Source organism: Salmo salar, chromosome ssa01 (genome assembly GCF_905237065.1).
Source record: "Salmo salar chromosome ssa01, Ssal_v3.1, whole genome shotgun sequence".
In the NCBI taxonomy this organism is placed as follows: Eukaryota; Metazoa; Chordata; class Actinopteri; order Salmoniformes; family Salmonidae; genus Salmo; species Salmo salar.
Genome location: NC_059442.1, coordinates 59,692,586 through 59,720,070, shown reverse-complemented (window position 1 = coordinate 59,720,070; position 27,485 = coordinate 59,692,586). Strand labels below are relative to the sequence as shown.

The following is a 27,485-nucleotide window of genomic DNA, read 5'->3' as shown; positions in this document are numbered from 1 at the left end:
TGGCGTCGATGACGAACTGTATTGGGGTTGACATTCATACAAGCATTATACTCTGATTTTTACCCTAGCGTAGCGTTAAATACACAAACTATAGCCTAAAAGTCTGCTAACCGTGCTTCTACACCTGCAGTGCTTGCTGTTTGGGGTTTTAGGCTGGGTTTCTGTACAGCACTTTCAGATATCAGCTGATGTAAGAAGGGCTATATAAATACATTTGATTTGATACATTTTGAGGGGTGTCAATGAGGAGAGTCTGGATCCATCTCCCATGGGGGGGGGGGGGCATTTCCATTATTTTGATCGAAATTCCAACGGTTTCTTTACTGCAAGTAAAGAGTACATAGATCTCAGTATCTTTATGAATATCACATCCCACTTTCATCCTCTTAGCCCCACCTGCAGGGTCCGTTGGAATAGACTCCAGCCAGCCAGCAGAGGCAGTCCAGGATAAGGCTCTGGGAGTGCTCTGTACCAGGGCCCTTGTCTTCCAGCTTACACAGCCCGTTCAACAGCTTCTCATGGAAATCTGGGAACTGCAGCATGGCACAGCGCTGGACTCTGGAGTAGACAGACATACAGAAGGATCAGTTAGTTCTCATGACATAACATTGTTTTACTGCAACAGTGGAACGAGTATCAAAACATGTCGGTTCTCCTAATATAAAACAAATGCTTTCCGTCACATGCTGTGTAAACAACAGGTGTGGACTAACAGTGAAATGCTTACTTACGGGCCCTTCCCAACAATGCAGAGAGAAAGAAAATAGAGAAATAATAGAAAAGTAAAACAGGTAATAAAAGTAATAGATACACAATAAGTAACGATAACTTTGCTGTATATAAGGGGTACCAGTATCGAGTCTGTGTGTAGCATTACGAGGTAATTGAGGTAGATATGTACATACACTGAGTGTACAAAACATTAAGGACACCTGCTCTTTCCATGACAGACTGACCAGGTAAATCCAGGCGAAAGCTATGATCCCTTATTGATTTCAATTGTTAAAACCACTTCAAAATCAGTGTAGATGAAGGGGAGAGGACGGGTTAAATAATGATTTGCAAGCCTTGAGACATGGATTGTGTATGTGTGCCATTCAGACGTTGAACGGGTAAGACAATATTGTAAGTGCCTTTGAACGGGATAAGGCTGCAGGTGCCAGGCACACCGGTTGTGTCAAGAACTGTAACGCTGCTGGGTTTTTCACGTTCAACAGTTTCCTGTGTGCATCAAGAACGGTCCACCACTCCAAAGGACATCCAGCCAACTTGACAACTGTGGGAAGCACTGGAGTCAACATGGGCCAGCATCCCTGTGGAACGCTGGACACCTTGTAGAGTCCATGCCCCAACGAATTGAGAATGTTCTGAGGGCAAAAGGGAGGGTGCAACTCAATATTAGAAAGGTGTCCTTAATGTTTTATACTCTCAGTGTATAACTAGGAATAAAGTGACAGATCGTAAACAGTAGCTGCAGCGTATGTGATGAGTCAAAAATGCGAGTGCAAAAAAGGTCAATGCAGATAGTCCGGGTCGCTATTTGTTTAACTAGTTAGATAATTATTTAACAGTGTTATGGCTTGGGGTAAGAAACTGTTGAGGGTCCTGTTGGTTCCAATCCTTTGTGCACCGGTAGCCTTTGCCGTGCAGTAGCAGAGAGAACAGTCTATGACTTGGGTGGCTGGAGTCTGACAATTTTTAGGGCCTTCCTCTGACACCGCCAGGTATAGAGGTCCTGAATGGCAGGAAGCTCGACCCCAGTAATGTACTTGGTCGAACGCACTACCCTCTGTAGCGCCTTGCAGCCGAATGCCAAGCAGCTGCCATAACAAGCGTTGATGCAGCCAGTCGGGATGCTCTCAATGGTGCAGCGATAGAACTTCGTGGATCTGAGGGCCCATGTAAAATATTTTCAAAGAAGCATTGTCGTGCCCTCTCCGCGACTGTGTTGGGGTGTTTGGATCAAGATAGATCTTCTGTGATGTTTACACCGGGGAACTTGAAGCTCTTCGACCCGCTCCACTGCAGCCCCGTCAGTGTGAATGGGGGCACGCTCGAATGGGGGCACGCTCCGTTCCCTGTAGTCCATGACCAGCTCCTTTGTCTTGATGACGTTGTCCTGGCACCAGATTGCCGTCTCATCGTCGGCGATCTGGCCTACCACTGTCGTGTCGTCGGCAAACTTGATCGTGGGTGAACAGGGAGTACAGGAGATGACTAAGTACGCACCCCGTGTTGAGGGTCAGCGTGGCGGATGTGTCGTTGCCTACCCTCAACACCTAGGATCCAGTTTCAGAGGGAGGTGTCAGTCCCAGGGTCCTTAGCTTAGTGATGAACTTGGAGGGCACTATGGCATTGAACGCTGAGCTGTAGTCAATGAAAAGCATTGTCACGTAGGTGTTCCTTTTGTCCAAGCGGGAAAGGGCAGCGTGGAGTGCAATTCAGAATGCATAATCTGTGGATCTGTTGGGGCGGTAAGCGAATTGGAGTGGTGTCCAGAGTGTCTGGATGAGGGGGTTGAAGTGAGCCATAACCAGCCTTTCAAAGCATTTCATGAGTACAGATAGCCATTTAGACAGGTTACCTTGGCATTCTTGGGCACAGGGACTATGGTGGTCTGCTTGAAACATGTAGGTATTACAGGCGGGGAGAGGTTGAAAATGTCAGTGAAGACACTTGCCAGTTGGTCAGTGCATGCTCTGAGTATATACAGTGCAAGATGAGAAAATAAAGCATTTGATTAAAGTGTTGGGATTCTACAATAGTTAAGTGTTTTGGTGACACAAAGGCACTAAGGAAAGCGCCAAACCTTTCTTTTGGTATTGACGTCTTCTTAAACCTTCTGATTGTGACGGACACCTCCTGGAGAAGGTCGCACCCTCGGAGGTTGTCAGGTTTCTTCGACTGAGCTGGAGAATCTGCTTTGGAAGTTGAGGCCTTTTCCTAAATGGGAGACACAACCTATTTAGAAAAAACAGATAACAGTACAACACCAGAGAGGACCAAATTCTAGAGCTATAAACTAATGGAGAGAAAATGTTCTCCTTCAAGAAAGGGATGTTGCTGGGATTTTGCTGGTATGAGGAAGCCACATCAAAGCAATTTGACACCTTCAACTTATCACTGAGAACCTGGCAATGGCACTACTCTCCCACCAGATGGAGACAAATGAGAAAGCTACAGTCAAGGCTATTCATGCACTCAACTTACACAACTCCATTACACAACTGCACCATCAGTCACAAATGCCTCAGGTGTGCAGAGAAAGACTCCTGAAATAAACAGCTTTGATGTAAAATTGCATTTGTTCTCCCAATGGTTTGCCCTCTGTACCTTGGTGGCCTGTGCCCTCTGCAGCAGGGTGGAGAGGGAATGGCCCTTGCTGCTCTGGGGCTTGGCAATGGGCATCCTCATCACCGGCCTGGGACTCTCTTCCATGCCCTTGTCGCTCACCGCCTTGATGTGCACCAGGAATGAGCGGTACTTGCCCCCGGCCATGCCTGCAGGGAGGGGGACAAACCAGCAGAAAGGCCACTGAAAAAAATCTAACATACAATACGTACATAGACTGGGAGGAGTGGATTCACAGCAAAACGTTCTGAGGACACAAATGGCCATCAAATCAAATCTTGTTATTGCGAATGTAGCTTCTAGTTCCGACAGTGCAGCAATATCTAACAATTCCGCAACAACTACCTAATACACACAAATCTAAGTAAAGGAATGGAATAAGAAAATGTATATATAAATATATGGATGAGCAATGACAAAGCGGCATAGGCAAGATGCAATAGATAGTATAAAATACAGTATATACATATGAGATGAGTGACGTTAGATATGTAAACATTATTTAAAAGTGGCATTATTAAAGTGACTAGTGATCCATTTATTAAAGTGGCCAATGATTTCAAGTCTGTATGATTTCTTCAATGTTGCAGATACTGTTACCTTTGACCAGCTTGGGGCTGGTGAGGCTAAGCATCCCAGCGTGGCCTGAGAGGTCCAGACCACTGGCCAACCACACGGGACCACACAGGATATCCTCCTTATGGTCCTCTAGGAAGGTGCACAGCCTGGAGCCTGGAGGAGGAAGAGCAATGTGATGAAACCTCCGCTTGGCTGAGGAACCCCTCGGATTGCTGCTTTACACTCAAAATCACCAGTAACGCTAATCATCTACAATCTGGCGACGCAAACCACAATAATCAAGTGTCAAACACTGGCTGAGAAATGTTTTTAAAAAGTCAGTGTCTATCGACGCTGGCTGCCTGTCCCTGCAGCTCCCTACCTGGTGTCTCTTCGATGTCCATGAACTGGATGTCGTCTGTGAAGTCGTGCATAAGCGACTGTCCGTTCCTCTCCCCGTTGGCATGGAGGACATGGGACAGGGGGAAGGAGATCTGTCTGTCAACTGCCGTCTCTGGAGAGAAAATTACATATTTCTTTTGACGAATTGAGAGACGGTAGGCAGTAGAGGCAGACACGGACATCTACAATTAAGACTAAAATGTGATGTCATGCATGATCATAAATGATATGGTCAATATTTCCCTGCAAAAGGCTAGTTCTCTACGGTAACCAGTCCTCCTGTTCATAGTATATGTTCCAGATACTGTCTTTTCAAAATTAGCCAAGGCAACAGAGATAGTGGTGAGTGTCCTCACCATTGACCTTGCCCAGACCTGGGGCCTTGTTCTTCAGCAGGGTGATCTGGATGTGAGGAATGTTAGTGATGTTGGCATTCATGACGAACTTGAAGTCCACGTGGCCCACCATGCAGGCCTTGGGAAGGACCAGTTCAAACACATGCTCGTCCCAGCTGGAGCTACAACCCACAAAGAAAACATGGCCACGTTATTCATCTACACAAATAAGATTCTTCTTCCTAGTCTTAAAAAAAAGTCAACATATCCTAGGCTACTTTTGTTTTCAATAGGAGCTTGTGAGATTATGTCAACATAGAAGTTCAACGTTAAAATCCACATGTAGATGTAGTCCTCAATGAGGAATTTCTAGTGTGTGAGAACATACAAAATGTACAGCCATTATGAAATGGCGTGTTTGCGTATTAATGCGTGTGGCGTTCGCGGACAGACTTACGAGAAATGCCTCAGTGACTAACCCCATAAGTATTCTACCCACACCCATACCCACCCTGTCACGCCCACACGTCCGTACCTGTCGCTCTGCAGCTTCCAGGTGCGTGTGTGCTGGGCGGCATCTCCATGGTGCTGCTGGTGCAGATGCTGGGGGTGGCGGCGCTGCTGCTGCTCCTGCTGCACCTCCACCCAGCAGGGCGGCACCGTGGCTGAGAAGCGCGGCGTCAGCGTCTCGAAGCGTGTCAGCTCCACCAGCGACGTCAGGCTCTCCACGGCCAACGCTTGGTCCACCAGGAGGTCAACTCCTTACAGGGAGAGGAGGTTGGCAGAGTAAAAAAATAAATTAAAAAAAAAAAAAGTCACAGGATATGAAGAACTTATGAAAGTGAAAAATGTATTGTGGCTTTTACTGTCTGGACAGTATCATGTTGTCTATCAGCATATGATTTCAATGGAAATAAGGTTCCAATAAGCGATGACTACCTAGTTTTCTCACCACCTGTTAAATAACCAACAAAGGTGAAATGAGGCAAAAACAGGGATGCAGACCGTTATTGAATGAGCAGAGATGTGAAGCGTAACGGGGTCTGCATCTCCTACCTGTGATCCCTGGGCTTGAGGGGTTGGACGAGGGCTTGGTCCCCTCCAACAGCTGTTCAGACCCTTTCGAAACTGGGCCATCGACAAAAATGTCAGCGTCATCTATATCGTCACACACACCTCCAATTTGAAGGAAGTGAAGTTCACCACCTGGGGGGGGGGGGGTTAGATGACAGTAGTAAGAATGAAAACATTCTAAATATGAAATAGATCCAAAAGTTACATGTCTAAGCAGTAGGCTGAGAAAGTGGCCACCGACAACTGCCTCTTTGTTCCCCTTAAAAATCACTCATGCCTTCTATAAAATAAACATTTTTTTTTTTTATCATATGACAACTTGTTTCTTTTATGCTTTCGTTGAAAGCCAGCCTGCAGCACAGTCTGTAAAACAGCGGGTGGGTCAGACCACAATACAAATGTTCAAAGACAAATCTGACTCAGGGGGAAAAATGTAATCTAAACTTCAGTAGTAGCCCATCCCCCATCTCTAGACCCAAAATACCACTCTCCAGGACTCGCTCAATGTGAGCCACACACAGACAGCGTTGCAGGTTACTTTCCTGCAGTCCTTTTCATTGTTGTATCATACATACTAAACACCTATCCAACTTATGAGATATATTACAACTATTAAAAACTGTAAAACATGATCTGCACCATTACAACCTGGGCAATCTAAGAAGAGATATTTCTAGCCAAGATTGTGGAGCCGTCCTCACCTTTAGTGCAAGCGCAAAGGCGGTCAGTCCCAGAGCAGTAGGTGACTGCGACGAAAGGGTCAATCTCATCCACTATCCCGTCTTTCTTGGGCGGCTCCACTTTGGCCAGGACCTCCAAAGTGGACAGGTCCAGGATCATGATGTACCCTGCCTGAGTGGTGACCACCAGGTGGCCCAGTCCGACCACGTCCACCTGCTTCACCTTTGTGCTACTGGGAGCAGCTGTGCTGCTAGTACCAGTCCCTGGCCCACACCCATGGCCGCAGCCAGAGCCGTTTTTAAGCCCACGCCGATGCGTCTCCTCCTGGGCCTCCTCGCTGTCGTCCTCCCTCCCATCCAGTACGTCTGGCGGGAGCAGGATGAGGGAGGTGACGGCGTCCCGGGGGTCTCTGATGTGCTGCACCTTGACAGGCTCCTCCTCCAGAGTGACAATGCGGGTGGAGTAGTTGAGCTTGTAGAGGGCCAGATAGCCCCCACCGCCACAGCCTCCCAGGGGCCTGGACGGCTGTTGTCGCTGGTCAGGGGGGGGCAGGATGAGTGGGGTCTGAGGGGGAGAGGCGGAGGGAAGGGCCTCGTGGCCATTGGCCAGTGTGGGCAGGGGCTGGAGCTCTCCCTTACGGCGGCTGCAGAGGGCTGAGTGGAGGCGATTAAGGTTGTTGAGGGCCTCCACCTGGTTGATGGCGCTGAGAGACTCCACGGAGCAGGGCTGTAGCCCCACCAGCAAGTGCACGCCGTCTGAACAGGGCGTGATGGAGTCCACGTAGAGGTTCTCCTCCTCCAGCTGCTTGGGCAGCCGCAGACACTGCACCAGGGCTCCGGGCCGCGGCGCCAGCGAGCTCCACTTGTCCCCGTCCAGGGCGGCTAGGTTTGCGGCAGCGTCTGCAAACTGCTGGATGTAGGTGATGGGCGGGTCCTGGAGCAGCAGCTGCTCGTGAGTGTCGAACTCCATCTCGATGATCTGCGGAACGGAGAAGCCCTCCTCGTGCAGCCCCTTGCTCATCAGATTGCTCATCTGGGCAAACACCTTGCCCGACGACTTCTCCTCCGACTCCTTGATGCTGTAGAGCAAGAGCACGGGCATAGTCCTGCGCACGGCAGGAGCGGCTGGGTTTGGAGAACCCAGCTCCATAGGAGGGGGATTGCAGGTCTCCATCTCCACAGGGCCCTGGTCAGGCACGGCATGGGGGAGCTCGGGGCCCTGAGTCCTGAGGGGGCCGTCCATGGTGCGGCGGGCGGAGGAAGGGGGTGGGGCGGCAAGCGGGGAGCCGGCGGCAGAGCGGTAGCTGAGCAGGCCTCCAGCCAGAAGGCAGGGGAAGGGAATGTTGTGGTGCTCCGCGGGCTTCTCCTTGGCCTTGTCGGCCTTGGCCTGGGCCAGGGAAGGGTTAGCCCCCAGCTCCTCCAGGTCCTTGACGGTGTCCTCCAACACGCTGGCCACCACCTCCCACTGGAGCTTCTCTGGCTGCTGCAGGACGCTGAGTGCTGTCACGCCCAGGCTCACCTCCATGCTCTCCCTCTGGGATGGGTGGCCTGGGAACAGGAGGGGGGACAAAAATAAAATGCGATAGCTCAACATACGGATACCTAGAAAGTCTACGGAGCAAAAGAGTAACAAGATTTGAAGAGGCTTCATACCGGTCACCGACTCTGATCTGGAATGCTCTTCACTGTCGGAGTCCTCCAACTGATCGTCACTGGCAGAGACAAAAACAAAAAGAAACACACATTTCCTCTTTTACACGCACTTAACACAATTGAAACTTTCATTGACTGACATAGAATAGGTGTGTCCAGTAGTACCTGTCCCCCTCTAGTTTTGGTATGTCTGAGCAGCTGGAGGAGTCCTCTAGCCAGGCTAAGGTGGGCCTCCTGGACTCCTGGGTCCCCAGGGCCAGCTCGCTCCCAGACAGAATCAGCTGCCGCAGGATTGCTGGGTCGTAGGGGTTGATTTCAAATTTCAAGTGCACCTGAGGGGAGCACAAAACATCATGAATCAACAAATCACATTTACAAACATTAGTAATATCCTTACGCACATAGATTAATGTATTCATGCCATAAATTGTATGCATGTCAATTAAGTCTGACGAATGGGCCCAGACATCCAGGACAAAACATGGAGGCAGACATCAACAAAACTGTACTTCACGTTTCGCGCCTAGCCGCGCTGCACAGCCTTACCTTCATGAGCTTGGACAAGTCCCAGATGCAGATCTTGCCACGCTTGGTGGCGGCTGCCAGGAAGTGTGGGCAGCTGCCGAAGCCGTAGCAGGCGATCTTATCTGAGCCATCAGGTGTGGGGAACTGTGCGGGGCTGGTGGCCAGCGTGACGGACAGGGGCACGTTCTGGGTGTGCTCACCCTTCACAAATGGACAGTTGGGGGAATGTCGCTCGTGCTCGGACCTGACGGGAAGGCCGGGGCGTGATCATTATGATGAGAGGTAAGTAAATGTGCGATCTGAAGGTTGTGTGGTGTGTGTGTGTGTGTACAGTACATTCTGAAATATATTCAGACTCCTTCACTTTTTCCACATTTTGTTAAGTCACAGCCTTATTCTAAAATGTATTTAAATAATGACAAAGCGAAAACAGGTTTAGAAAAGTTCGCAAATGTATTAAATATAAAAAACAGAAATATCATATTTACATAAGTATTCAGACCCTTTGCTACGAGACTCGAAATTGAGCTCAGGTGCATCCTGTTTTCATTGATCATCCTTGAGATGTTTCTACAACTTTATTGGAGTCCACCTGTGGTAAATTCAATGGATTGGACATGATTTGGAAAGGCACACACCTGTCTATATAAGGTCCCACAGTTGACAGTGCATGTCAGAGCATAAACCAAGCCATGAGGTCGAAGGAATTGTCCGTAGAGACAGGATTGTGTCGAGGCACAGATCTGGGGAAGGGTACCAAAAACATTCTGCAGCATTGAAGGTCCCCAAGAACATTGGCCTCCATCATTCTTAAATGGAAGAAGTTTGGAATCCCCAAGAATCTTCCTAAAGCTGGCCGCCCAGCCAAACTGAGCAATCGGGGGAGAAGGGCCTTGGTCAGGGAGGTGACCAAGAACCCGACGGTCACTCTGACAGAGCTCCAGAGTTACTCTGTGGAGATGGGAGAACCTTCCAGAAGGACAACCATCTCTGCAGCACTCCAATCAGGCCTCTATTGTAGAGTGGCCAGACGGAAGTCACTTCTCAGTAAAAGACACATGACAGCAACTCCCGCTTGGAGTTTGCCAAAAAGCACCTAAAGACTCTCTGACCATGAGAAAAAAGATTCTCTGGTATGATGAAACCAAGATTGAACTCTTTGGTCTAAATGCAAAGCGTCACATCTGGAGGAAACCTGGCACCATCCCTACAGTTAAACTTAGTGGTGGCAGCATCATGCTGTGGGGATGTTTTTCAGCGGCAGGTACTGGGAGGATCGAGGGAAAGATGAACGAAGCAAAGTACAGAGGGATCCTTGATGAAAACCTGCTCCAGAGCGCTCAGGACCTCAGACTGGGGAGAAGGTTCACCTTCCAACAGGACAACGATCGTAAGCACACAGCCAAGACAACACAGGAGTGGCTTTGGGACAAGTCTCTGAATGTCCTTGAGTGGTCCAGCCAGAGCCCGGACTTCAACCTGATCGAACATCTCTGGAGAGACCTGAAAATGGCTGTGCAGCGATGCTCCCCACATCCAACCTGACAGAGCTTGCAAGGATCTGCAGAGAAGAATGGGAGAAACTCCCCAAATACAAGTGTGCCAAGCTTGTATGGTCATACCCAGGAAGACACGAGGCTGTAATGGCTGACAAAGGTGCATCAACAAAGTACTCAGTAAAAGGTCTGAATACTTACTTAAAAGGTGATCGTTTTTTTTTTTTATATACATTTGCAACAACAAAAAAACTATTTTAGGTTTGTCATTATGGGGTATTGGGTGTAGATTGATGAGGATCGTTTTTTTTTAATCCATTTTAGAATAAGGCTGTAACGTAACAAAATGTGGAAAAAGTCAAAGGGTCTGAATACTTTCCAAATGCACAGTATGTGTCACTCACCACGGTTCATCTGTGGGCTCCCAACACACTAGGCAGACACTGCATGTGAAACACATGGCCCTGTCATCACCGGTGGAGGCAGGCTGCAGAGGGAACAAAGAGAGAGAAGGCATTTCCAAACAGTGAAAAACTCCAAGTTAAGTACCATGAGGCTCAGTGATCCGCAATAAAAACAAACTAATCTATTACACTTGATGTACAGCAATAAATATATTTTATACTGCATCAGCAATAGTGTGCCATACAGCAACGTGTATGTCAAACAGCATGCAAACTAGTGTGCATGCATGATAAAGATGTAATTGGAGGATGAAATAGTAAATCAATGAATATGTAAGCATTAGAGATAGAGAGCTGATGGGAGATGGTGGCCTTACACTGCCTACCTGGTGGTAAAATCCTGCTTGGGCCATGGGGTCAGGCTGTGCCCACCTGTACCCGGCGTGGGGCCACGACATGAACGTTTCTCTCCTATTGGCCTCACTGTACATTAATGATCTGAAAGACAGACAGCAAGAGTCAAAACCTTATCAATTGAGAAATGACGGCAAAACAATGAACAAAACACATCAAATTGGTAATGGAGAGATAAAAGTTCATTCAGTGATTTTCATGCCTCTGTGGTGCACCGTGAGGTCTGTCATGGTTTAAGGTCCTGCTCACCTATCTACAGAGCGCCCTGGGCCCACCCCCAGCTCAGGCCGTGCGCTTGGTAATAGGTAGGAGAGTCTGTCCATTATGAACGAGGCCACAGACAAGGCAGCGACATTCTGGTTTATCTTCTTCAGCTCGTTCACGATGGCACTGGCGACCAACTTTAGCACATGGTGTGGAAGATGGAACGTCACTGTTGCCCACTGGAGAGCGAGAGAGCGACAGACAGTGTTAGGGAAGGAGAGAGAAGGGTGTCATTTCAGTAATACTGCATCCCTTCCCTGCTGGTACAGCAGATAAAAGTATACAACCAGGGTTTGCCCAAATTCACATATATTATACAATGTATGCCATTCTGTGAGAAGTCACTGGGAAAGTGAAAAGGGAAGTCCCTCATCTGGACACAAGCTGGTTGTTACAGCAGTGTGAGTTGGGATCCGGCCAAGGAAGAGATGCCGGATGTTAGATAAACTGCAAATATCAGGCCTTGGTCCTGCATTGGACTTGCAAGGGGAGTGTATTTCTTTTGATACAGAAGGATAGGGGGGTGGGGGCAGCTGTTAAAACATTCACAATATAGCAAGCTAAAGCAATGGGTGCTAAATGAAATAGGGCAACAAAATGATCTTGATGTAACAGAGTGCAGGTTGGCACTCCGACAGCCAGTAGAGAGGATTCTTCTGCCCTGGATCTCAGCAATGGAACCAGTGCTAAAACATGTGCATGAGTAAAAACCTGTGAGAGTCGTGTTGGGTCACTCACTGGTTATAGAACATATACTGTTACAGACATCCCTTTTAAATAAGACTGAACAAGTAGGTCACCCAGTCCTGTGTGAGTGAGGCAGGGCTGTTCCAGACAACAACAAAAAAGATCTTGGTCGACCTGTTCTTTAGTCCAATCGATTGGTGGACATTTTTAAATGTATTTTTCCATATAGACACTTATGGGTTTTAAATCAAAATCAACTATATATACATTTTTTTTTTTATTTAACCTTTATTTAACTAGGCAAGTCAGTTAAGAACAAATTCTTATTTACAATGACGGCCTACTGGGGAACCATGGGTAAACTGCCTTGTTCAAGGGCAGAACGACAGATTTTTACCTTGGCAGCTTGGGGATTCGATCTAGCAACCTTTCGGTTACTGGTCCAACGTTCTAACCACTTGGCTACCTGCCGCCCAGTATATGCACTGAGCTTGTCTAATGATTTAAGAACTCTGATGAAATAATTAAGACAAGTGACTAGAGGGAGTCCGACCGCAATTGATTTGATTGCGACTGGCTCAAACTTGCTGCGCAAAAAAGAAATACAAATGAAATAAAAAGACAAGCACCCGTTGTCTCCTCCCAGCTGCAGCGACCACAGAACATCAGTGTTTATCTCGCTGTCCGTGTTGCTGTAGCAGCAATATAATTACAGCCATTTCCGACTAAAGTTGTTACCGAAATCCCTCTTGTTTAGGAAAAACATTCCCTGTTCCCTCAATAATCCTTGCTCTCTTTACATGACATGTATACATCGCATGCACGTGACAAATAGGGCATGTCCTATAGCATATCATAATCACATCAATAAATTGGTTACAACAAACTCCAACAATAACATGTGAAATGTGAAAAAGAAACTCACTGGTTGCTCAGGAGGTAAAGGGGAAGTCAGATGTGTGGAATAAATTTGACAAGTTGTGGAAAATACTGGAGATCAAGAAAACGGTAAGGAGCAAGCGCTGCATGCATATTGTGTGTGCCAAACCGATGCTGCTAGATTACAATACCATTTCCAACCATTTGGAACACTGTAAACACTAAATAAATTAAGCGTAGAGTGTTGTAACAATTCAATTATTTTTGTCAATCGTTTATTACAGCAAAGACTAAAAACAGTCGCATGCATTTGTGAATGCAATTACCGAAATGAAATGGTATAGTTCTAGTTTAAGCTAATTATTGTATGGTCGCTTTGTTATTTTAATTTAAAACGCTTGATTGCATTTCACATCATTAAGGACTCGTATGCTGTATGATGACATGAACAAATTAATGATTGACACAGTAGCCTATATAAGTATTGACATATAGGCATAAGTAAGTTACGGTATTAAGACTTAACAGGATGCGCTCTTAGACCTACAGCTTGTTGGTGGTTATACAAGGCTGCTATACTAAACCTACTAATGCTAATGAAATTACTTATTATAAAGATAATAACAAAAAGGAGATCAAGAAAGAGGTTATTATTATTATTACGGATGCATGATATATCGGTGAGCATATCGGAATCGGACGATATTAGCTAAAAATACCAACATTGGCCCGATGTCTAGTTTAACACCGATGTGAAAAACCAACGTCAAAGCTGACGTGGATACCTATATAACGTAGGTACATAATGTAATGACGCCACAAAAAGGTTTGCGCTACACGTGCAACACAGCATTCCTAACCTAGCACACAATGTCTGCTGTGTGGCTCGAGCAGTCAAGTCGAGTAGTCATTTGAAAGAGTAACAACATTTCAGCGAGACAACTCAAAGGCGAAATCCATTAACGCGAAGATAATGGAATTCATTGCCCTTGACAAGTAACCGTTCTCTGTCATGGGTGATGTTGGCTTTCGCGACTGGTCGAGCACCGGTACACACTACCAAGTAGGCGCTATTATTCAGATGTTGCCCTACCGGAGTTACACAGTAATAGCGTCACTGCGATTAGCTTCACGACTGACATTTGGACCAGCGATATCAGCCCCATGAACATGCCGAGTCTGACAGCAGTGGGTCGTCGAGGATTTTGTACTGAGGAAAGTAGTATTGCATGCTCATTAATGTGCTGGTTGTCATACCGCTGCTGCCATTTCAACGGCATTTGGGAACATGTTTGAAACATGAACACACTAGCTAGCTCCATTCGAACAACTGACTGGAGAAATCAGCTCATCAACTGTGCCTGCAACAGACGTGATACCCTCTGTCATGGCATTGAAATACTTGCTCAACAAAACTGCCGACAGGCTGTGAACAAGCAATTGGGTGGCACTCTCTCTTTACTGTGTCGCCACCATGCTCGATGCTCTGTACAAGGACCGCTACTTCGATACAGACATGAAACAGGGTTTACGTGAAATGTTACATACACAGCTGGACAAGATGGAAATGGACATAGTGACCGTGTGCACTGAGGAAGCGAGACCCACGGACAGACAGAGCTGAAACTTCACTGCTTGACATGTATGATGAAATCCTGGTTGAGAATGAAACGACTGAACGAAACAGCACAGTAAGTAAGTGAAATAAATAGGTTTTGATTATGTTTTACTGGTAATGGGGACATATATAAATGACAAAAACAACGCTGGACCAATTGTGCGCTGCCCTATGGGACTCCCAATCACAGCCGAATGTGACAACGTGCCTGGATTGGAACCAGAGACTGTAGTAACGCCTCTTGCACTGAGATGCAGTGCCTTAGACCGTTGCGTCCGTGTGTGTTAACTATTTAAACTATTTAAACTGTACTAGAATGCTGAAAAGGTCGCTTAAATTGTAAATATCGGTATCGTTTTTGGGCAAGGAAAATATCAGATATCGGCCAAAAATGTAATATCAGTGCATCACTATAAATATAAATTTGACAATTTGGAACAGTGTAAACACTAAATAAATTCTAATCCATTTTTTTTTTTTTTTTTGTAATACCAGAGAGGCTGTTCTAATGAAACATGTATTAGAGCATAGCAAATATAAAAACAGCGGCCGAATTTGGGAAATTGTTTATCTGACGTGGTTGCATGAGGCTTTGAGTTCATGGAATCAGTAGGCTATTAAACAAATACTGAAACGGGCAACACAAGCAGGATCTGTCTTATTTCTCGTGATACAGTACATATGGATGATGTATAAAGCCAGGCACATTTAACAGTTAGGCTTTTGATTATAGACCTAATTAAGTTGGGGTTTCCTCATTGTTCTCAACACCAACATGCTGGTTAATTTTGCTATTATGCACATAGCAACAAGGTGTAGAACAAGGCGCCAATCACAGCACACTGATGTTTCAGAACCGTAGACAGCGACGGCTATAGTTTTTTGGTTATTTGCTACTGCTCAACTAACGAAATCTCGATCAACCCCCCCCTCCCCAAAAAAAGAATTGACCAGTCGACTGAATGGGGTCAGCTCTAGAGTGAGAGCATAATCTCTCTACATAAAAAGTGTCTAAAAATCTTAGAGCATGACCATAAGGGCAGATGTTGTTCTGCATGGCAGGAACACAACGGAATACAAGGGTAAGGCAGAGGACAATGCTGAGAGAAGTGCATTCATATACTTCAAGATATTCTACAGACGTTGCATTTGAGACATTGAGCGTCACACTTTGGGCAACTTTTACATCTTAGTAATTTTGCAAACGATCTTATCCAGTGTGACTTAGAGTAGCAATTTGGGTTAAGTGCCAAGCGCAAGAGCACATTGGCAGTTTTTTCCACAGTCGGCTCGGGATTCAAACCAGCAATCTTTTGATTACTGGCCCAATGCTCTTAACCGCCCGTCTCAAAGGCCCAGTGCAGTCAAAAACATTCCACACTGAGGTTGGAATAATACGGTCAAATAGTGAAAATGACAATAATGCCCTTTTAGTTTAAGAGCTGTTTGAAAAGACCGCCTGAAATTTCAGCCTGTTTTGGTGGGAGGAAGCTCTGGCCTTCCATGGTGACATCACCATATGGTATATGTTTAGTTAACAAGCAAACTTTCAGGGGAAAAACTAGATGACTATATACAAATACTTTGATTTGTTAGCTATCTATAGTGGGGGTGAAGGTAGTACGACTGAAAACTTTACCAGGACAAGGATTTGTCAATGTCGAGCTCTTTCCAAAATTATGTTGTTTGCATAGCTAGCTACATGCCAAATGGATAGGTACCTTCAGGTATCTGAAATGACATGATCATTGATGTTTACTGATCATGAAAATCACGCAGTTACTGTCTGTATAACTACGAGCTAAGTGTGTGCAATTGTTTTGCATGGAATAAACCAAAAATGTATAGTTCTGACTACAGTCAATATATGATATTAAAACCAAATAGTTAACATTTTTTTAACAATCCCTTGAAATAAGCACATAGTTGTCAATGGTTATAGCAGAGCTGGGGTTCTCCTTGCCCCCCAGCTGCCAAATCAAAACGCATTGTGACATAAAACGAATTATATAGTTAGCAAGTAGCTTGCTTAACAACTAATGGCTCAGTCTTGGTAGAAAATGGTAGGAAGAGCACGAGGCTTTCTCTGCAGCCTACAGGCTGGAGATAAAATGTATGACAATGCAATGAGATAGAAACTTGTTACATCATGCAGGTTAACACCATATCCTAAAAACAGGACAAGTCAAAGTAAAATGGACAATCAGGCTACTCACAACTGCTGTCCATGAGTTTCATGAGCTAAATTGTCACGATCAGTGGTTTCAAGTTTGTATCCATACATTTTTTACAAGCTGATCCAAGCGAAAAAGAAAATACTTATTCATTTCCCGGTGTTTAAACAGATTGCAAATAGGCTCAGGATATTTCCTCCTAATAAAGTTGGGTAGCTGATTTTCACTAATAGGGATCATACTTTTTCTCCAGCCCCAGCTAACACCAATAATAAACTAATCATGATAGTCAGTTTAGAACTCAATTAGTTTTGCCCCGGTCTGGACCTGCCTTGACCCAAACATAGATGTCTATAAATGACATATTTTCAACTTTAATTTAGAACCGAAAATGAAATACATTTCAACGTCCAGAATTGTGTCTTTTCACTTTTCCTTCAGAACCTAAATTTAACCTCGCTTCAACGCATTTTAGATGGTTTTTTTCAAAGTAATTTTGCTTACTGGGACTATTCTTGTAGGGGTTGCAAGAATAAAATCAAAGTTTCTTAGTCACGTGCGCCGAATACAAAAGGTGTAGACATTACAGTGAATTGCTTACTTACAAGCACTAACCAACACCAATTTTTTTTTTACTTATCTATTGTACTCCTAATAGTGCAGTTGTTAAGTAAAGAAATAAAAAAACAGTAAATAGACAGTGAAAAATAAGAGTAGCGAGGCTATACAAAGTAGCGAGGCGATATACAGGCACCGGTTAGTCGGGCTAATTGAGGTAGTTTGTACATGTAGGTATTGTTAAAGTGACTATGCATATATGATAAACAGAGAAGCAGCAGCATAAAAGATGGGTTGGGGGGGACACAACGCAAATAGTCCGGGTAGCCATTTGATTACCTGTTCAGGAGTCTAATGGTTTGGGGGTAAAAACTGTTGAGATGCCTTTTGGTCCTAGTCTTGGCGCTCCGGTACCGCTTGCTGTGCAGAAGCAAAGAAAATAGTCTATAACCGGGCTAGCTGGGGTCTTTGACAATTTTTAGGGCCTTCCTCTGACACCGCCTGGTGTAGAGGTCCTGAATGGCAGGCAGCTTAGCCCCAGTGATGTACTGGGTAGTACGCACTACTCTCTGTAGTGCCTTGCGGTCGGAGGCCGAGCAGTTGCCGTACCAGGTAGTGACGCAACCAGTCAGGATGCTCTCAATGTTGCAGCTGTAGAACCTTGAGGATCTCAGGACCCATGCCAAATCTTTTCAGTCTTCTGAGGGGGAATAGGTTTTGTCGTGCCCTCTTCACGACTGTCTTGGTGTGTTCGGACCATTCTAGTTTGTTGGTGATGTGGACGCCAAGGAACTTGAAGCTCTCAACCTGCTCCACTACAGCCCTGTTGATGAGAATGGGGGCGTGCTCGGTCCTCCTTTTCCTGTAGTCCACAATCATCTCCTTAGTCTTGGATACGTTGAGGGATTTGTTGCTATTCTAGCACCACCCAGCCAGGTCTTTGACCTCCACCCTATAGGCCGTCTCGTCGTTGTCGGTGATCAGGCCTACATCTGTTGTGTCGTCGGCAAACAATGATGGTGTTGGAGTCGTGCCTGGCCACGCAGTCGTGGGTGAACAGGGAGTACAGGAGGGGGCTGAGCACGCACCCCTGAGGGGGTCCAGTGTTGAGGATCAGCATGGCAGATGTGTTGCTACCTATCCTCACCACCTGGGGGCGGCCCGTCAGGAAGTCCAGGATCCAGTTGCAGAGGGAGGTGTTTAGTCCCAGGGTCCTTAGCATAGTGATGAGCTTTGAGGGTACTATGGTGTTGAACGCTGAGCTGTAGTCAATGAAAAGCATTCTCACGTAGGTGTTCCTTTTGTCCAAGTGGGAAAGGGCAGTGTGGAGTGCAATAGAGATTGCGTCAACTGTGGATCTGTTTGGGCGGTACGTAAATTGGAGTGGGTCTAGGGTTTCTGGGATAATGGTGTTACATTACCAGCCTTTCAAAGCACTTCATGGCTACAGACGTCATTTAGGCAGGTTGCCTTGGTGTTCTTGGGCACAGGGACTATGGTGGTCTGCTTGAAACATGTTGGTATTATAGACTCGGTCAGGGACATGTTGAAAATGTCAGTGAAGACACCTGCCAGTTGGACAGCACATGCCCGGAGCACACGTCCTGGTAATCTGTCTGGCCCCGCGGCCTTGTGAATGTTGACCTTTTTAAAGGTCTTACTCACGTCGACTACGGAGAGCGTGATCACACAGTCATCCGGAACAGCTGATGCTCTCATGCATGCCTCAGTGTTGCTTGCCTCGAAGCGAGCATAGAAGTGATTTAGCTCTTCTGGTAGGCTCGTGACACTGTGCAGCTCGTGGCTGTGCTTCCCTTTGTAGTCTGTAATAGTTTGCAAGCCCTGACACATAAGACGAGCGTCGGTGCTGGTGTAGTACGAGTCAATCTTAGCCCTGTATTGGCCTGTTTGATGGTTTGTCGGAGAGTTTAGCAGGATTTCTTAAAAGCTTCCGGGTTAGAGTCCCGCACCTTGAAAGCGGCAGCTCTACCCTTTAGCTCAGTGCGAATGTTGCCTGTAATCCATGGCTTCTGGTTGGGGTATGTCCGTACAGTCACTGTGGGGACGACGACCGCGACGCACTTATTGATAAAGCCAGTGACTGATGTGGTGTACTCCTCAATGCAATCGGAAGAATCCCGGAACATGTTCCAGTCTGTGATAGCAAAACAGTTCTGTAGTTCAGCATCTGCTTCATCTGACCAATTTTTATAGACCAAGTCTCTGGTGCTTCCTTCTTAAATTTTTTGCTTGTAAGCAGGAATCAGGAGGATAGAATTGTGGTCAGATTTGCCAAATGGAGGGAAAGCTTTGTACCCGTCTCTGTGTGGAGTACGGGTGATCTATCATTTTTTCCAATCTGGTTGCGCATTTAACATGTTGATAGAGATAAGGTAAAACTGATTTAAGTTTCCCTGCATTAAAGTCTCCGGCCACTAGGAGCGCCGTCTCGGGGTGAGCGGTTTCCTGTTTGCTTATTTCCTTACACAGCTGACTGAGTGCGGTCTTAGTGCCAGCATCCGGCTGTGGTGATAAATAAACAGCCACGAAAAGTATAGATGAATAGTGTGGTCTACAGTTTATCATAAGATACTATACTTCAGGCGAGCAAAATCTAGAGACTTCCTTAGATTTTGTGCACCAGCTGTTCTTTACAAATATGCACAGACACACACCACTACCCCCCCCACCTCCCGTTTTACCGGAGTGTGCTTTTCTATCTAGCCGAGGCAGCGTATATCCTGCAAGCTGAATATCCATGTCATCATTCAGCCACGATTCTGTTTAACATAAGATGTTACAGGTTTTGATGCCCTTTTAATAGGATATTCGTGATTGTACCTCGTCTAATTTGTTGTCCAAAGATTGGCAAGTAATATTGACGGTAACGGCTGCTTTCCCACTCGCTTTCTGCGGATCCTTACGAGGCACCCGGCTCTGTGTCCTCTGTACCTCGTTCTCTTTCGCTTGCCAATAACGGGGATGTTGGCCTTGTCGGGTGTTAGTAGTATATCCCATGCATCCTGCTTGTTGAAGAAAACATCTTGTCTAATCCAAGGTGAGTGATCGCTGTCCTGATATCCAAAAGCTATTTTCTGCTGTAAGATACGTTGGCAGAAACATTATGCACAAAATAAGTTACAAATGACGCAAAAAAACACATAACACAATTGTTTAGGCGCCAGTAAAACTTCTGCCATTTCTTCCGGCACCATTTTACAATGGGCAGCAGAACCGCCAGGACCAGCCCTACATAATTGTATCAGTAAATTGACAGTTGATAGTCGGATTGGATGATACTCGTGATCGGAAAAAAACAGAAGCGTTTTAATAAGCCTAAACCCTGAACATTCTCATTGCAAAAAAACTGCAGATTAGGAGCAGCGTCCATAGGTGTGCATGTCTGTAACCAGGTTTCCATCCAACCTTTTTATGTGAGTAAAGTACAAGTTGGCTAAAGAAATGTCACTACAGGCCTGATGGAAACAGCAAATTTGTCAGTTAACTTTTGAAATGTCGACAAAACAAAATACAAAGAGATAAACAGCAAATTTGTCAGTTAACTTTTGAAATGTCGACAAAACAAAATACAAAGAGATACCACCTTGTCCAGTGGGTCTAAAACGTATCATTTGAGAAATCACGGTGGAAACACTTAGTGGTTCGTCCTTTAAAAGTTGCGTCATACTGCGAAACACCTTGCCAGCTGCCGCAGCATTCTGTGGCAGGTCATTTAATCGTCAGCCATTTTTTCAGTTACTGCAAGTTATTGCTAGTTTGACCACCAGAGGGAATCTTTCAGAAGCATTTGATAGTATTCCATAATGGCATTACCACCTTTTTTGTAATAACATAATATATGGGATTGGCTTAATTAATTAGATTAATATTATGGTGTTTCTATTCAGAGGAAAAAACGAAACCCTCAGGGTTTCCGTAAGGATGGAATGGAAAATATGGCGCTGTACAACACAAGGGTTGGGAGGAGCTACAGGAATGGAGGACTCTAAATTGTTTGTCTTCATTAGACAACTTTGTTCCAATAATTCTGTAAATCAGTGATATTTATTCCCATAGTAATTCATTATGGATCATAACTAAATCAACATCTGCATTTTGAAAGAGTATTTTTTATCATCATTTTATTAACTTCTTTGGGATAGGGGGCGGTATTTTGATGTCCGGATGAAAAGCGTGCCCAAAGTAAACTGCCTGCTATTCAGGCCCAGAAGCTAGGCCTGAGTAGATATGCATATAATTGGTAGATTTGGATAGAAAACACTAAAGTTTCTAAAAGTGTTAAAATAATGTCTGTGAGTATAACAGATCTGAAATGGCAGGCGAAACCCAGAGGACAAACCATCCCCCCCAAAAATGATTCATCCTACCACTGACTTCAATGGCTGGCACTTTTATAATAGGGCGAAATCGTGCCCGATTGCAAGATGTCAACAATCTTTAGAAAGAGTTTCAGGTTGGTTCTTGGAAAAATGAGCCCGAAATTGTTGTTTTTCTAGGTGGCTCCCATTTTGGCTGTAGTGTTTCCAAGCGTGTGAATGAGAGTGCGTTCTTTGGTATTTTTCTCCGGTAAAGACAATAACGATTCTCCGGCTTAAATTGTATTGTTTATTTGCGTACTAGGGTACCTAAGGTTTTATTATAAACGTTGATTGACTTGTTTGGATAAGTTTATTGGTAACATTTGGGATTAATTTGTATGCATTTTGAAGGAGGGAAAACGAGTGGACTATTGACTGAAGCGCGCTAGCTAAACTGAGTTTTTATGGATATAAAGAAGGAGTTTATCGAACAAAAGGACCATTTGTAAAGTAACTGGGACCTTTTGAAGTGCCAACAGAAGATCTTCAAAAAGGTAAGGCATATATTATATCGCTATTTCTGACTTTCGTGTCGCAACTCCCTGGTTGAAAATGATTTGTTATGCATTTGTGTGCTGGGCGCTGTCCTCAGATAATCGCATGGTTTGCTTTCGCCGTAAAGCCTTTTTGAAATCTGACACGCCGGCTGGATTAACAAGATAAGCTTTATTTTGATGTATTGCACTTGTGATTTCATGAAAGTTTAATATATATATAATTTAATTTGAATTTGGCGCTCTGCAATTTCACCGGAGGTTTTAGCTAGCGTCCCACTAATCCGCAAGAAGTTAACGACATGTGTTTATTTGGCTACTGTGCAGTCTACAATACATACTGTAGTAAACATGGGAAAGTGCCTAATTCCTCACATAAGGGAGAGCAGGCCATGTCTGTACTACAGAACGCACGGCACGCGGGAGACCGGTGTAATTTTATAGTTGCGACGTCTTCACTACTATCCTACAATGTAGAAAATGGTAAAAAGAAAAGAAAAATCCTTGAATGAGTAGCTGTGTCCAAACTTTTGACTCGTACTTGCTTAATTTGATTAATATTATGTTTTTTCTATTCCAAGAAAAACAAAAAACCCTCGGTTTCCATTAGGATAGAATAGAAAATATGGTGCTGTACAACGTGACGGTCGGCAGTACAGTACTGGGCTATTTAGCTAAAGAATCCCCGCAGGGCACAAGTAGGCTGTCCTTGTAAGTAATAATTTATTCTTAACTGACTTTCCTAGTTAAATAAAGGTTACACTAAGAGCATAACATTTCTGCGCCCTAATTTTCAAATTCTTGTCTAACCAATACCCAAACGGAGATTCAGTGAAAATAAAAATCTCATTGATTTATCAAGATCAGTCCCCATGCTTGTCTCAGAGCAGCGCAAAACAGTGCTAAAATAGTTGTAGGCTTTTGCTTCTAACTTCAATATGCTCTTTAAATAAATAAGACCTACACCATTTTTAGCAGCACATTACTCAACACTAGTGACTCATTTTGCCTATTTTTGCCTAGAGTCTACCGGAATTATTTTTATTTTTTTTTCAATGTCGTGACTTTCCGCCAATAATTACATTTAGAGGATTGGAGGACTCTAAATTAATATCTAAAAGGGGCATTTTCCGTTAGATATTCTCACAGATCCTAAGGTGCTTTTATAAAATTCTAAATGAATTAATAAAAATAATAAATCGCTTTGTTTAAAAAGTAACGATATTTTGGAGATTTCGTTTTCATTTAACCTAGAGTGAGCAAGAAAAAGGCAATTCTTGAAGATGGGGTGAGACATTCTCACTAATTTGTAAATAAAGCCAATTTGTTATTTAGAATTATTTATTTCTGGAGGTACCTAAACTGGTTATTTAGCAGACATCACTTGCTTATATTCATTCATGAAGATGAGCGCTTGGTAAAGGCAATCTGTAATCTGCTGGCATCACGGCAAAACATCAACATCGCTCTAATTACAGTCAGAAGACAGTTGAAGAACCTTGCGCAGACTTATGGAAAGGCTCAGTAAGAAATGTTACTAATTTATTTTTTATTATCAGAACATTAAGCATGTGTGTTCGCTTGTTTTGTACTGTTCTGTAGTTTCGACCCAATGATTCATCTGACAAACATAGAACTTTGCGTCCTGCAGGTCCAGGCATGGATCAAAGCTGGCGAGACATTCAATAACGTCATCTTCATAGACGAATCAACCGTGGCCCTTGAGCAATTTGCTCAAAATTGTTACAGAAAAAAAGGGAAGAAGATCAAGCAAGCCGAGTCCCAAGCATCCGATCAAACTCCATGTGTGGGGGGCAATTTCTGGCCAGGGACCAGGCCCATATTTGATTGTTGATAGTAACTATTTACATCGCAAAAGGTACATAAAATATTGTAGCCTACACCTCACGGACTGTAATGTGTAGCACAATTCACTCTTGCCTCCTTTTTCTGGTATCATGGCTCGAGATGTCTTTGAGGAATAAATCAACAAGAGATATGCTGGACCCTATGTCAGAGAGGTGTTTCTGGGTACACATGATTTTTTTTAAAGGAAGGATTACAGCAATATTTTGTTACGTTTAGGCCTATTTACATGTATATTTCTATTATTGTACCCAATTTTGGCTGTTCGGCTAAATGTCTTTTTTTCTTCTCCAAATGCAGACAATGACCCAAAACGCACTGACGCCCGGGTTTGCATTTTAAATGAGGGCATAAACTGGGTCAAGACGCCAGCAGAATAAGTAGACCTTTATGTAGTAAAAGGTTAAATAAAAAAAAATAAAAAGACCTACAACACCTTCGGTAGGACTACAGTATATCTAAAAATATTTTGTTAATCTCCACATGTAGGTCTACAGATTTAAACCCGATCGAACTTGTTTGGCATCAACTGAAAACATTAATCCGTAACTCCGCCAAGCAAAGATGAACTGGTCTAGGCCATCAAGATGTTTTGGCTGGAGAAATTGACGATACAACAACGCAACAAATACATTGATCATCTCAGCAAGGTTTTACCTATGGTCGTGGAGCTGGGTGGAAGTGCGACTAAAATGTAGTTTATATAAACATCCGCATTTGAATGACTTTTCTCGATATTTTATTTATTAACAAAAGCATAAAGATGTTGCTGAAGAAATACTGTACTACTGTTTTCAGTTAGAAATGTAACACTTTAGAGTAGTTAAGCATCGAATACATTGCAAGTTGAGGGATTTTCACAACAGTAGCCGGGTTATAAAAGGTCTATTGTCCTGCTAATAGGAAACATTTGCATGATGTGCTTCACCTGCTAGTTGTGAAAAACAAGTGTTCGAAAACATGTTCGCAAAATGCCTCCAGTTGTCCATCACTACTGTAAATAAAACCACAGCATCTTGTTTACATTCTTAATTGTGTCACAATTTGTATCTACCTTTCCAATTACTTTTAGATTTCGGGATTTACAAATGTGCGCTTTTAATTATTAGATACATTGTTGTAGTCCAAAAGTGCAGACTTTTTTTCCTCAAATGATTGTTTTATGTAGGATGCTACATTTTTGACCAGTTGCAACTAAGTTGGTCTAATAAATAAAATAAATCCTACTTCCATTAGGCTGTTAAGCCTCATATACTCCCTCAGCCAGTTAAGTTATTTTATATTGGTCTAGGCTCCGAATAAAGACTCCAATTAAGCCCTCTTGTTGTTTGAAAAGTCAAATGAAAATGAAGATTATTGTTCAAATGAATTGCTCGACTGGTGTAGGTTCTCTCCATCTGTTGGTGTGCAACACTTGCATAACAAGCTATATTTTCAGCTCCAGCCACTGCTCTCCTCCTATTGATTGCGCTGCGGTTGCCGCCAGTTGTTTTTTAAATTGAACCTTTATTTAACTACGCAAGTCAGGTAAGAACAAATTCTTATTTACAATGAAGGCCTATCACGGACGATGCTGGGCCAATTGTGCGCCGCCTTATGGCACTCCCAATCACGGTCAGCTGTGATGCAGCCTGAATTCGAACCAGGGACTGTAGTAAAGCCTCTTGCACCGAGATGCAGTGCCTTAGACGGCTGCGCCACTCGGGAGCTATGACATACATATACAGTTGAAGTCGGAAGTTTACCTACACTTAACTATTCATTAAAACTAGTTTTTCAACCACTCCACACATTTCTTGTTGCCAAAATTATAGTTTGTTAAGTCGGTTAGGACATCTACTTTGTGCATGACAAGTCATTCTTCCAACAATTGTTTACAGACAGATTTCACTGTATCACAATTCCAGTGGGTCAGAAGTTTACATACACTAAGTTGACTGTGCCTTTAAACAGCTTGGAAAATTCCAGAAAATGATGTCCTGGCTTTAGAAGCTTCTGATAGGCTAATTGACATCATTTGAGTCAATTGGAGGTGTAGCTGTGGATTCATTTCAAGGCCTACCTTTAAACTCAGTGCCTCTTTGCTTGACATCATGGGAAAATCTAAAGAAATCAGCCAAGACCTCAGAAAAAAATTGTAAGCCTACACAAGTCTGGTTCATCCATGGGAGCAATTTCCAAATGCCTGAAGGTACCACGTTCATCTACACAAATAACAGTACCCAAGTATAAACACCATGGGACCACGCAGCCATCATACCGCTCAGGAAGGAGACGCGTTCTGTCACCTAGAGATTAATGTAATTTTGGCGCAAAAAGTGCAAATCAACCCCAGAACAACAGCAAAGGACCTTGTGAAGATGCTGGAGGAAACAGGTACAGAAGTATCTATATCCACAGTAAAACGAGTCCTATAATCGACATAACCTGAAAGGCCGCTCAGGAAGGAAGAAGCCACTGCTCCAAAACCGGCAAAAAAAAGTCAAGACTACGGTTTGCAACTGCACATGGGGACAAAGATTGAGAAATGTCCTCTGGTCTGACGAAACAAAAATAGAACTGTTGGCCATAATGACCATCGTTATGTTTGGAGGAAAAAGGGGGAGGCTTGCAAGCCAAAGAACACCATCCCAACCGTGAAGCACGGGGATGGCAGCATCATGTTGTGGGGGTGCTTTGCTGCAGGAGGGACTGGTGGACTTCACAAAATAGATAAATGATGTGGATATGTTGCTTCAATATCTCAAGACATCAGTCAGGAAGTTAAAGCTTGGTCGCAAATGGGTCTTCCAAATGGACAAGCATACTTCCAAAGTTGTGGCAAAATGGCTTAAAGACAACGAAGTCAAGGTATTGGAGTGGCCATCACAAAGCCCTAACCTCAATCCTATAGAAAATTTGCGGGTAGAACTGAAAAAGCGTGTGCGAGCAAGGAGGCCTACAAACCTGACTCAGTTACACCAGCTCTGTCAGGAGGAATGGACCAAAATTCACCCAACTTATTGTGGGAAGCTTGTGGAAGGCTACCCGAAACGTTTGACCCACGTTAAACAATTTAAAGGCAATGCTACCAAATACTAATTGAGTGCATGTAAATGTCTGACCCACTGGGAATGTGATGAAAGAAATAAAAACCAAAATAAATAATTCTCTACTGTTATTCTGACATTTCACATTCTTAAAATAAAGTGGTGACCCTAACTGAACTAAAACAGAGAATTTTTACTAGGATTAAATGTCAGGAATTGCGAAAAACTGAGTTTAAATGTATTTGGCTAAGGTGTATGTAAACTTCCAACTTCAACTGTATACACACATATATTATTTTTTCTGAGATCATTAACTGTGTGTAGGTAGATGTGGTAAGATAGATACAAATGATTTGTAGCAAGTAGGGGGGGGGGTGTTCACACCTAGCTCGGCTATTAGACAATTATTTTGTAAAGGTTGAATTAGAGGTCGACCGATTATGATTTTTCAGCGCCGATACCGATTATTGGCGTGCCAACAAAGCCGCTACCGATTAATCAGCCGATTATTTTTCTCTTTTTTTGAATGACAATTACAACAATACTGAATGAACACTTATTTTTAACTTAATATAATACATCAATAAAATCTATTTAGCCTCAAATATATAATGAAACATGTTCAATTTGGTTTAAATAATGCAA

General features: G+C 44.0%; 1 protein-coding gene across 1 annotated transcript in view; it reads right to left on the bottom strand.

The window, feature by feature from the left end:
- The window catches only part of LOC106606575 (baculoviral IAP repeat-containing protein 6), a 151,214-nt gene that overhangs the window by 103,884 nt on the left and 19,845 nt on the right, over positions 1 to 27,485 (bottom strand). Inside the window, 15 exon segments of the mRNA XM_014202984.2 lie at positions 397 to 558; positions 2,810 to 2,943; positions 3,334 to 3,500; positions 3,952 to 4,083; positions 4,292 to 4,423; positions 4,668 to 4,828; positions 5,182 to 5,407; positions 5,703 to 5,852; positions 6,422 to 7,948; positions 8,054 to 8,112; positions 8,219 to 8,385; positions 8,600 to 8,822; positions 10,479 to 10,561; positions 10,865 to 10,976; positions 11,142 to 11,335. Of these exon segments, the coding sequence (XP_014058459.2) occupies positions 397 to 558; positions 2,810 to 2,943; positions 3,334 to 3,500; positions 3,952 to 4,083; positions 4,292 to 4,423; positions 4,668 to 4,828; positions 5,182 to 5,407; positions 5,703 to 5,852; positions 6,422 to 7,948; positions 8,054 to 8,112; positions 8,219 to 8,385; positions 8,600 to 8,822; positions 10,479 to 10,561; positions 10,865 to 10,976; positions 11,142 to 11,335 (3,629 nt within the window).